Source organism: Stegodyphus dumicola, chromosome X1 (genome assembly GCF_044657685.1).
Source record: "Stegodyphus dumicola isolate Sdum_Otavi_A_Nest chromosome X1, ASM4465768v1".
Classification (NCBI taxonomy): Eukaryota; Metazoa; Arthropoda; class Arachnida; order Araneae; family Eresidae; genus Stegodyphus; species Stegodyphus dumicola.
Window position 1 is genome coordinate 206,417,088 of NC_140780.1, and position 12,809 is coordinate 206,429,896.

Sequence of the window (12,809 nt, forward strand, 5' to 3'; positions counted from 1 at the left end):
GATTTTTAACACATAAAAGCGAAACTTCAGTTTGGTGACACTTATTTTTACATTAGTCAATTTGAAGCTTAAATGTCATTCTTGACATTCTCATTTATTGACATCAGATTTTTAGCTACACTGACCAAAACAATTTGAGAATATTGTGAGTTAAGTATAAAAAAACACTTATTCGACCTTTCTGTTAACAACAATGAAAGAAAAGAGATTAAAAAAGAAAAATTTGATGTTTGCGAACTTTAGAACTTATAAATTGCGTCTGTAACTTCGAAAATTAAGATTTTTTGATATGAAATGAAAAGTGATCTTAAGTTTTCGCTATGTATGATGAGATTAGAAACAATTGACATATATTTAATGCCTTACAGAAGTGAATACGACGTCACAACTATATGATTTTGCTGAATCCGTAATCTGCACAACCATCGATCTATTAGAAACTGTCAAATGCAACTCATTACAACGGAAACTTTGGAGTGTAAGAAAATGACATTTTTAGATCATGAAATTTGTTCTTAAAAATTAGAAACGCTAGGCGAATACCAGAAGAAAAACGTAAACATACAACAACACATAATGATGACCAATACTTTACAGCAACGGCCAGAAGAAATCACAGAACCGCAGTATAAACGCCACTTTTCTGCAACAGCACTTTTTGAGGGCTACTGACAGAATTTTTTTAACTCAAGTTGTCAGGTACTGAATCCATAGAGTTGACTTGAATGCTTCTAGACCTATAGTTTGAACTTCTTTAACAGCAGGCCATCCTGCTGCCCTTAGAAGGTGAGCATAAAGGCATCTCAGATGAGACGAAAAGAATGGAGGAAAATAGAGGGATTTATTTTCTCCGGTGAGTTCCATTTTAGTAGACAGCTCGACAAGAAACGGCTTATCAAACGGCTTTGGGTGGACTGTAGACCATGCTTCCCGGACATGAGCTCAAACGAAACTGTTTGAGACTTTACAAGGTAAGGGATTATTGATCGTGTATCTTACCCATCAGTAGTTCAGATCTTCTGTAGGAATGGAAGAAAAATATCCAGGCCCTTCTTAATAACCCAACTGATTCATGCATGACACATGTGCAATAGTGTTTCCGTCAGGGACTACCATACACTTTATTGAAATTCTTTTTATCCAAGAATCACATTTTTGTTTCTGGTCCTGACATATAGAAAAAATGCATTTCTTGCTTTCTGACAATAAACGACAGTAAATTTAACCATTTGTTGTTGTGTAATTTTTTTCTTAACAGCTTACAGCATTATGCATCATATATTAGCTAAGAAACGTTTCTTTATCCGTAGTTTATAACCAATATCATAATATCTTAACTGATTTGAGCAGTGTATTTCTTATATTTTGGTGAAAAGAGGCTTTTAAAGGCTTAAATATAAGGCGAAAATAAAAGATGTTAATTTTAAACATTTTAGTTTTTGCCTAGAACGTAAGAATAAAAAAAAAATGAGAATTCTGTTACTGGTTTCCTTCTGTTTATTCTAATTAATATCTATTAAAAATTTTATACTTTAAAAAGCTCTACATTATTATTCTAATTTTCAGTGGAAAGATCTATGCAACGGTCTTCAATTAAATGATAATAAAATGCTTTTCTTGAGCATAATACTCATAACACAGCAGCCTTAGTTAACTATATCCACCCGAAATAAACTTACGTTTCGTTTACTGTATTAAAATATTAGATAAAATTATATAACACAAGAATGTCAGAATAAATGACAGGAAGAAATAAATCTCACTTACCATTAGCACTTCTGATACAGAACTGATGCTAAGGATGAACATCGTGACACTCACTATTACCGGCGGACCTGTGAAAACAGAGAAAAAATGAGCAACATTTTTTGAGCAACTTAACAGAATATTGAAACATGCGAGAGATTTGGAGTATATTTTAGTACCAATATATTTGTTCCATGTAAAGAACGCTTTTGCTTTAAATACAGATTTGTACAGTTAATTGAGGAAAAAAATTCAAAATGAATAATTAATTACAAATGCATGAGTTTGGATATTATATATACATATAGTATACATCTAGTATAATATACTATGTATATATGTAATAGATATAGATAATTGCAGGTGCTTGCATACACTGGTGTGCAAAAATTAAGGACGAGACGGTTTTTTCAATATAACTTTGTACAAAAGCTTTCCAAATCAACACATTTAATACCGTAAGATCCCCAATACGTAAGGACATGAGTAATGTAAGCAACACTTACTAAAAGAGAAATCAGAGGGATAAAAAGAAGCTTTATTGAAAAAGTAGCATGGAGCGCAATGCGACTGAAGGCCGAAACATCCCTGTGATGGGTGTCCGGCAAGAAACATCCGGTCTTTAATAGGGGACATGATCTCCCCCTGACTGCTAGGCAGGTTTCACAGCGTCTGCCCTTGCTGAGAATGAGGGTGTCAATGAGTTCTTGAGGCATTGCTGATCATTCTTCTTGCAGCGCCAATCGAAACTCTGGAATCGTTACTGGTGGTAAGGTACGAGCTGCCAAGCGTCTGCCTAGAAAATCCCATGCATGCTCGATGGGATTGAGATCAGGAGATGGTGCCGGCCAATCCATACGTTCAATATCCTCACTCTCTAAGAGCTGTTCGGCATGACATGGTGCATTGTTGTCCATGAGAAGGAACTGCGGATCCATAGAGCCTCTAAAAAGACGGACATATGGAAGAAGAATCTCGTTACAATAACGGGTCCCGTTGACTGAACCTGCGTCGAAGATGTGAAGGTCTGTACGACTACCAAGCATGATGCCTCTCCAAACGAGAACACCGCCACCTCCATACCTGTCCCTTTCAATGATGTTCGAGGGATGATTGCGGCTTCCCCGCTCTCTCCAGATGAGTATGCGATGAGAATCGCTACTCAGACTGAATCTGCTCTCATCTGTAAAGAGTACTCGTCCCCATTCATTGTCTCTCCAATTCCGGTGTTCCCGGCACCACAGAGAACGCCTTCTCCGATGGGCAGGCTTTAGAGGTACACACCGTACAGGGCGTCGTGCAAACAGACCACCACCGTGCAGTCATTTGGCCATGGTAAAACGCGATATCGGTCGTCCAGTCGTCTGTGTCGTGTGTCAAGCGATTTCTCCCGCTGTCTGCCGCCTGTTTCTTCTGGCCTGTCATACAATATACCGGTCATCTGCGGGTGTGGTTCCTCGTGGACGACCACTACTAAACCCCCGGATAGCTGTTCCTGTAGTTTGAAATTGTCTCCAAAGTCGTGAAACGATGCTGTGAGCAATTCTGAACTGTGCAGCCACACTTGTCACACTGCGGCCTTCCTCCAGTTTCCCAATAATTCGACCTCGGGTAAAAGCATCCAGATGTTGTCTAACAGATTGATTATTCGCCATTTCTCGCTGAGGCAGCAACTCGGTGTGATTTTAACTGCTATACGGCGTGCAATCTCTTTGCTAGAGATACTGATCTTACACCGACAACATGCTTTATACTACTCAGACACTCCCACATTACGTCTACCTGCATATCTGCGCATGTGCTACCGTACATCACCTTACTTAATCTCCTGATTGTTCTTTCTGTCCGCTCTGCCTCTTCGTTCAGCTGATATGCTAATTTTTCGACTTCGTCCTTAATTTTTGCACATCAGTGTATATTAAATCAAACAAACATTTTTCAAATCTCTGTCTTTTTTTTTACAAAAAATTAACAGAAAAGTTTTTAAGCCTAACCTATCAGTCTTCCTAATCAAATGAATGCTCCTGTGAACTGAAGGTACTAGGTTTGAAATTTCGGTGACAAAGAAAGCAGTGGAGGGAACGAGAATCAGTTGGTTTTCAAATTCGATTACTGCTCATTCGATCAACATGCTTTTTAAATAGATGCATGTTTCTTTTTGTTATCACTAAAGGACGCAACTTAAACAAAGAAATGCAAGGTTTTAATTCCTTATTAATATTAGCTTATAGTATTCCAATCTCCAAAGCAAGGAATAATGTCATTTATGCAATATTGTTCATTCAAAAAGCAAAAATATCAAAGTGTTCGGTTATATACCCGTTACATAACTTCTGATCATAATAAACCTACGCTAAAATATCAAGGACGAGAATGTTGCTTAGAATGCACAAATAACAATACTGAATTATAACTTCTAGAAAATTCTCTGAATATGATTAACGACTGAAAGTCCAAAGTTATCAAAGATTATTTTAACTGTTTTCATATTTATACCAATGAAAATGAGTTAGAAACATGTAACTAAAGTTTCCCAATGTATTACCTCTGAGCAGAAATGTGCTTCTGATAGTTCTTTATAGATAGAGCATATTACAATAACAAAAATAAACAAAGCATATTACAATATAAAGAAAATTCACTGATAAACATGACCCATTATATTTACAAAATATAAGATAAAAGTAATATTTTTAAATGTTGTTCTGAAAACAATGATGCAAAATCAATCCATCTGAAGATGCAGTTTTTGGCTAGGAGGTGGAGTTTGCAGAAGATGCCTTCTAATTTTGAATGGAAATCGAAAATGAAGTAATACTTAAAATGTTAACATCACTAACTTCCTAAATAAAGTTTATGTAGTTATACATTTTTTTTAATGATTTTGTCACTCATTCCTTTCAAGGGTTTCAGGTTTTTAACGTAATTAAACAGGGCTACATTCTTGTCTTTTCTTTATTCTTTCGGTAAAGTCTTGCCTTGAAACTCGATGTTAAATTTTATTTCCTTCTTGTTTAAAAAAATGGCAATTGTCAGATATGGAATGACATCAGATTCAGTTTCGAGTGATATAAACAAAACAAAGCATAATTTGGAAATATCATAAATTGCAGAATAGATTTATGAAAATATTTCAACTGAAATACATCGCATCCTCTGAACACATGCTTCCTTCCCACAGAACCTTAACAGTGTATTTTCCTCTTCCAGTTTCGTCTTGAAATATATAATTTAGTCGTGTGAATAAGATCAACCTCCTTTCAGGCACCACATACATGTATGATCATAAATCTTCTCGGTGTATGAACTTGTCTTTTGACTGCCATGAAAAGTTGGTTCTGCTTTATTTTGTGACGCCCTAAATCTCGTATTCGCAACTTAATGATAGGCCTTTGAAGAAGTCTTCATAAAAAGTCCGTTTTACTTTCGGAACTCCTAACATGTGTGTTATTATTCCTAACATGTATGTTATGGAATTTTGATACTTGGAATATATAAGGTAAAAATATATAAGCATTCCATTTAATATCATGAAATAAGCTCTTTTTCTGGCAAAGATGCATTTTTTCTAGTTAAACTTGCATTAAAAAGAAATAAGATATAGCCTATTCTATAAAAAAGGCGTTGTAATTTTAAATGCGAATATCAGGGCCTTCGATATGTTAATTCCGACTATAATATTTACCTTTCAAAATTTAGATAGCGCTAAAATTTTTAATAGGGTTTCTTAATCTCAGCTAGAAAGCAATTAAATTTTTCAATTTTGTATGGTCAGGTGCATGTTCTACGCATAAATGAAATTAAACTAAAAAACGGGCATAAAACTAGTTTTGTTATTTCTATTTTCAATTTATTGTACTTTATTTCTACTAAACCTGCAACAGGTTTATACTCACATGAATAAAATGATATTAGTTTGAAGTGGGTAAAAAAAGGGAGATTTTAAATCTATTTGTTACCACTTGCAATTCTCTAAATGCTAACACTTACATGCTAACATAACTTGCAATTCTCTAAATGCTAACACTTACATGCTAACATAACTTGCAATTCTCTAAATGTTAAATTAACTAATTTTTAATATGACTGTACTTTTTAGTTATGATTAAATACTAAAGCAGTAGTTTTTAAACATTGATGAAGAGCATATTAGTAATTTATGTAACAGTTATTCACAATTTTGAATTTGTAATCTCATGAAAATGTTTTACTTAAAATCACGTATTAATTTTGTATGCAGAATACAAACTGTAGTATTATTTACAAATATAAAACAACATTTTATATGCGCAATAAAACGAGTTTCCTAATGCAAATTATCTAAATAAATATGAAAAAAAAAAAAAAAAAAAAAACTAAGAGTAAAATAAGAGAGAAAACAGTATTAAAATCTCAACTATGGTATTTCAATTTACGTTTATTTCTATGAATGCCACAGTTTCACATTTAGGTAAAGATAATTCATACGGATGCAAAATATAGATGGCAGATTATTATTGCCGCAAGTTGGAAATTACAAAAGACGATTATGAACGAACTGTAACATAAGTTTACAAACTATTATTCAAATAGCGTGCATTTTGATTCTTTGATAAACGGAAACCTTTACATATGCAGATAAAACATTCACAGCACCCCAAATGGAGATCCACCAAACAATAAAATCATGACGTACGCATTCCCTATATCAGGTCTTTCAATCCATTATACGTCCAGATGCGCAATATCACGCTATACAAAGACAGGTTTTATTCACTTTCTGTACTTCCACAGACTTTAACTATCAGGTAGGTAGGTCCTGTACGACATCAATCGCTACGTTATTGTCTCACTTTATTACCACATACACCGGTTGTAAAATACCAGTTCGGTAATAAAATTTCGGATTAAATCCTGTTTCACAAGATCTATATGTTATCTGGTTAATTCACTCGCATCTCTAATTCACAATTAAAGTTATTTTATTAAGTACTAGCTAGGTAGGTAACGCTTGTCTTCTGGTAACAACTTCAGGCGTATTTTTCAGTCATTGATTGCAATGATTTCCTAACATTAATAAGCTGTTGATCTGATGACCTTGGCAAATGGTAAACAATTGGGATTATTCACCTTATAAATTTATAATAATGAACATGTAAAATACATTAAGTAGCTGAATTTTTAGTATTATCCCAGAAAGTAAATAGACATAAAGAGATGACATCAAGTTTATGAGATCATTACATGTTTTAGCTACCTCCTGAAATTACTTGACTTCCATTTCTTCAGAGGAAAAAGTATTTCTTTTGCAGTTAATTGGCTTTATGCAAGATTTTCAGTAATCTAACATTGATAAGGTACAGAAAAATCAGTCATAACAATACAAATTTCCTACCGGCAAATAAAATTATACTATAATTATTGATATGGCTATCATATACTTTGACGAATATGTCTAGGAATGTTTACTGAGATCTGTAATATATATTTTTCATAACGTACAACATATTTATAAGCATTTAAATCAATATTTGAAACTCAGATGCAACAAAATTGAAATAAAAATTATTAAGTTATGATAAGGCAATTAGAAGCACTAAATCACAGCTTTCAAAATTAATTGTATTGGAATTCTTAACTAAAGCGTTCATATTGCTAACACTAATTAAAAAAAATGTGGTAATTCTATCTTTATCATTTCCTATAACCGAATAGTTGCTACTCAGCCTATCTTCTAATCAAGTTTAACCCCTAGTTTCAGAGTTATGTACCATTGCAATCATCATTTTAAAGCGTAAACCGCCGCCCAGACGGTGTGGTGGTTATTGACAGTAAACCGCCGCCCAGACGGTGTGGTGGTTATTGACAGTAAACCGCTGAGTTGGCTCCTGACCCAGGTACACTTGAAATATCCATCAGGGATTGGTTACCAACCCAGCGGCTATCCACTAACTGAGAAGATAGCATTTACTGAATTAAGAAAACTACTTGCATGTGCAAACAAGACCCTTGAAGAAGATTGCATGCATAGAGTATAACAGAGATAAACAATAATTCACAATACAAAAATCAAATAATACAAAATATGTATGCAAAATTAAAATATATAAGTAGTAAAAATAATGAATAAACATAATAAAGCATAATACAAAGATGAACGATATTGGCCCTACGGATTACATGACCAATTTGCTTATGCATTAGCCAAAGTATGAAAGTACACTGTATCAATAGACTAATATACGACTAATGTACTGCAGATGACATAGTCTCGCCTTATTATTACACAGTACTTTCATAATACTAAAATAAAACTGTAATGCATTAATGTTTGATAAATATATACAGAAGTGAGAAATACAATGTAGTATGAATAAAAAAATGTACTGCAATAACTCCACAAATAATAAAACTAATGGTTAATAAATAACTAGTGGTAAATAAAGGTAGTGACTTTGTCTGCCGTATCGAAGGGTCATCAGGTTTCGAAACCCGTAGAAGGCGTGGATGTTTGTAAATGTACAGTGTATGTGGAGCATGCGAAACGCTCAAAATATCTAAGGAGCCAAAAGTTCTTTCGAGTTGTTTGGTAGTAGAAAAGAAAGATAAGAGACCTTTGGACCCATTCCCCAAGGACGCTTTCTTCAAAATTGGGGAGGAGCTTAAAAAAGTCATACTGCCCCTTGTATAGTGTTTAAGGCTCATGCCAACGACAGATACAGTCTTTCACTCCTTGTCACGATAAATTCATGAGTTTTCTTTGATTCGGTCAGATAAATGAGAATATGCACTATAAACAACAACAGAACTTCAAGGCTAACCGTGACTGCTTGAGAAATATACAAATGGGTATGCTGTTTATTTCATGATTTCCTATTTCTTAATTTTCATGCCACTGAACCTTCCAAACTAGTTACGAAAGAATTTGATGATACTTTTGGAATAATAGTATTATAAGAAAAAACTTAAACTGAATTCGGTACTTAAAGTGAAAATTTTCAATTGAAAAAGATCGTATTGGAAACAAAACATTTATCTGAATCTTAAACTTAATTTAGTAACTTTCATTTAACTTTGCTATGCCATGAAATTCATACTTTTTTTCCCTGGTAAGATGAAAGATTTAGATGCTGGCTCACACACAGAAGTCATTTATCAAGCGTGATTGATTTTTGCTCTTGTGGAAAACACTCAGTAGAAAATAGATTTTAGAACTTCCAAAGCACTTTTTTAAGAATAAAAATACGGAGAAAAGTATATATAAAGTTCTATGCACACAGAGGACACTTATATTACAGAGCTTGGTTCAAAGCTTTATATTAGAAATACAGAGATCAAAGTTTCATGTTTAAAAAAAACATATAACTAGATGTTGGCATTAAATACGAGTAATATTTTTGAAAACCAAAATAATCTAGTTTTAATGTTAATGTTCGAAGTAAAAGTTTTATTTCTCGCATAATGACGGCGAAATGATCAAAATAAAAACAAGTGCTAAAATGTGTAACGCACAAAGTGAGCAACTAGGAATAATACGCTAAATTAATTAAACAACAGAAAGAAATAGAAATGATTTAAAGAAAGCATAAGAAGAGTAAAATAGCTTAAAAAACCGATTTTGGTTTTTTTCCATGAATAGCGACGTGGAAATCACTAATTAATAAAATCATCAGTTAAAAATGTTTGGCAATAAAGTTACAACTTATTATTCTCAAATTGTAACTTCAGAGTCTTTTTGAATGTAAACTAGATTTACTGTTAAGCTACTCATGCATATTTTAAAGTAAAGTATTAGCACACTACCACCGAAACGGTAAAGCGGTTAGTGACTTTAGCTGCCCTCACGAAGGTCCCTGGTTCAAATGTTGGAGTAAGCGTGCATGTAAATTGTCTGTCACTTCAAAGGAGGCAACAGTGGGAGCCTACTAGGTGTGTCCCTAATAAAATGCCCATCGCTTCTGGACTTAGTAGTGGCCAAAGTCTAAAATGGCTACTGGACGCCATAAAAGTGTATAAACATGTTACACAGAAAAGTATTAACAGTTTAAAGCATTTAAAAAGTTGTATAAGTTAAATTTAAAACTGAAATGCCCCAAACGATCTGTTAGCTGTACGAAAAAGAATCTTCAGGTTTTTAAAGAGTCTAAACAACTGTTAAATAATTCTTCAGCGATATTTCTTTTTTAGGAAGGTCATAAATCAGAAAATAAAGACTACATATTAATCAACATTTTGACCGTGCCACCCAGAAATTATTTTTTGAAATGTATTTTTATTATACTTCAAAGTATTTAATACTCAGTTCAGAACAGAAGTATTTATTCCGGACATCTCAGAGCACATTTGCGAAAATATGCAAATGAAGGTTTTAAAAATCTTAAATTTTTCTTAGATACAGGTTTGCAGTAAATATTCTTGCAGACATTGCATAAGACAGCAGCAGATTTACGGAAAATTTGCTACGGAAAATGCTATTACGGAAAATGCCAATGAGTGCTACTGAAAGTAAATTTTCAGCATTTACGCATTCAGTAATATTTGCGACACTTAATAGTCTGAGATTGTTAGGGAAACCAGAATAAAAATTACTAAATAGAGTGTCGCAGCACTAAATGTCGCAGCACTTTTCAATAAAATCTAATGCCGTGTATTGGCTAAATTTTATGTAATTTAAGAAACAGGTTCAGAATAATATTAAATTCAAGTGAATTTTCATTTAATTTCTTGATTCTACCCTATAAATAAATGCTTTAAATAATTTAAATTTAATGATTCAGGCATGGATGTTTTTATACGAGAAAAACAATGAAGCAATCTATTTAGTAATTTTTATTCTAGTTTCCCTAACAATCTCAGACTATTAAGTGGCGCAAATATTACTGAATGCTTAAATGCTGAAAATTTACTTTCAGTAGCACTCATTGGCATTTGTTTCGATTTATCTATCATCTTTATCTCTTTCTACTATTTAATTTACACAGCAAATATTACTTCAGGAGAAAATATGGCATAGCGTAAAAGATTGCCAGTAGGATTTACCGGTAGTACGACACATGGAACAAGAAAATGATTGATTGATTTTTGACTGAGTTAATTAATTTTTAATACAAAAAATGGTCACATGTGTAGACAATAGAATTAATAAATTTGTTAATAATACGGAAAAGCAAGTCAGAGTTTTTTAATATATTAAAGTAATTATTCCTTAACTGTATTTTTGAAACATTCATGTAGCAGAAACTCCAAATTCCTCTTCATTTAATATTTATATCTCAAATTAATTCCTTTGCTCATTAAAAGCCTGAACTGTAATTACTTTCTATAAATTACATAATTTTCATTTGAATCGAATCAAACTAATGTATTACATAATTAAGTTATATACCATTGTTATTGATTAAAAGCATTAACTGTAATATTTAACTATTTTAGTTTAGTTCTTATGGGCACATTGATAAAAACCTGTGGTGCTAAATTAGAGTTAAAATATTTCCCTCGTCACATATTACTGATGTTAAATTTTGCGATTTCTTTTGTCGTATATGCCTATTCACAGAATGTACACAACAACAAATTTTGTTTTTCTTCTGTTAACTAGAATTAATATTTCACTTTGTAATTTACCTTGCTTCATATTGTTTTAAATTATTGCCAACTAAATTTATCCATTTCATCATTTTCAATCAATGTTCGCGGATACAGTGAAATTTCGAATCACGAACTCGTCTGTTTACGAAGAGATCTGTTCGCATACGAATTATCTGATCAAAATCATCTCGGCTGACGAACGGTGTCTTGATTTACGACCATTGAAATGGGTAATAAATAATTTTCCAAGATATTTTGAGGTATCTGCCATACATTTACTAAATGCACATCCCGATTTAGAAAATACTTTGCAAAAGAAATGGCTTTATATAATTTTAAATGTTGCGCAAGACTGCTATGCGTCTGTCTTGCGTCGCAAACAAGCTGTACTAAGACAAAATGTTGTCTTACCACTAATAATTACAATTTCATAGGTATTCACAGTACTTTGCGGCCCAGCTGTAAGTTAACAGCAAGATGCAGATTTCGGTATAATTTAAGATTATGATCGTACGCAACGTAATAAGCAAATGTGTGAATTAATGGTTTTATGTCTTAAGACATGTAATTAAACCAGATTTTTGTGTATTTGCAGGAAAGGGCAAACTTAAATGTTCAAGAAATATTACTGTTTTTTTTCTTTCGTGGTTTAAGCTACTTTAACTAGCATTTTGTTTTGCTTCAGGTTTGAAAATTTTCTTTCGGAACATTTGACCTTTCATCATTTGCTTATTTTATTTTGAAGTAGATTTAACAAAAGAAGCTTCTGAAAACGTTAAACATTACGATTAATTAATCTGGAATAAATCACTTGCTTAAAAAAATTCTAGGACAGCGGATTAAATTCAATACGTAGATGTTTAAATTTCATATAGAGATAGAACTAGAAAAAGTTTACATTTATTGATGTAACTGAAATATTGCATTCTATATTTATGATAACAGTGGTATTATTAACTTGGGATAGTGATATTCTTTTATGCTGATTACTTGAAGCTGTTTATGCTGATTGCATGAGTTAAATAACAATGATAATGACGGCTGCTTTTTTATTTATACTATCAATAAATATATTGATCTAAGGAATTATCCATAAATTAAAATTTCTTGATTAGCAATCAGGTGCCATTAATTGAAATTATTCATTTAACGTACTAATCGGCTTTTGGAATTAAATATGTCTTGTCCCAAGGTCTGATTGTAAGTATATATAAACTGGATTACTTAATTAAGGCATAATACATAAGGATCGCATCATAAATGCGATCGACATAACTCCATTTAACGCCTCTGCAGAGCGGTTTAATTGCAATTCGAATATAGAGCTATAATACCTTTTCAGCGAAGGCACTTTTCTACAAACCAAACTACAGACAGATAACAAGTCAAACAAAACCATACCCTTATTATATTAGTAACACATGCTGTTACTTATGCCAGCTAGTACTAATACATTTGGGTAGGAAGCAAGCCTGCGAAGTCAATACGAGTAAAGA

General features: G+C 32.8%; 1 protein-coding gene across 5 annotated transcripts in view; it reads right to left on the reverse strand.

Annotated features, from left to right (window-relative positions):
- Nucleotides 1–12,809, reverse strand: part of LOC118188938 (gamma-aminobutyric acid receptor subunit beta-like) — a 439,491-nt gene that overhangs the window by 297,788 nt on the left and 128,894 nt on the right. For all 5 annotated transcript variants that reach the window (XM_035359492.2, XM_035359468.2, XM_035359488.2 and 2 more), the window contains one exon: nt 1,768–1,835. In XM_035359492.2, coding sequence (XP_035215383.1) covers nt 1,768–1,809 — 42 coding nt within the window. In that variant the 5' untranslated portion in view covers nt 1,810–1,835. The remainder of the gene's footprint in view (nt 1–1,767; nt 1,836–12,809) is intronic.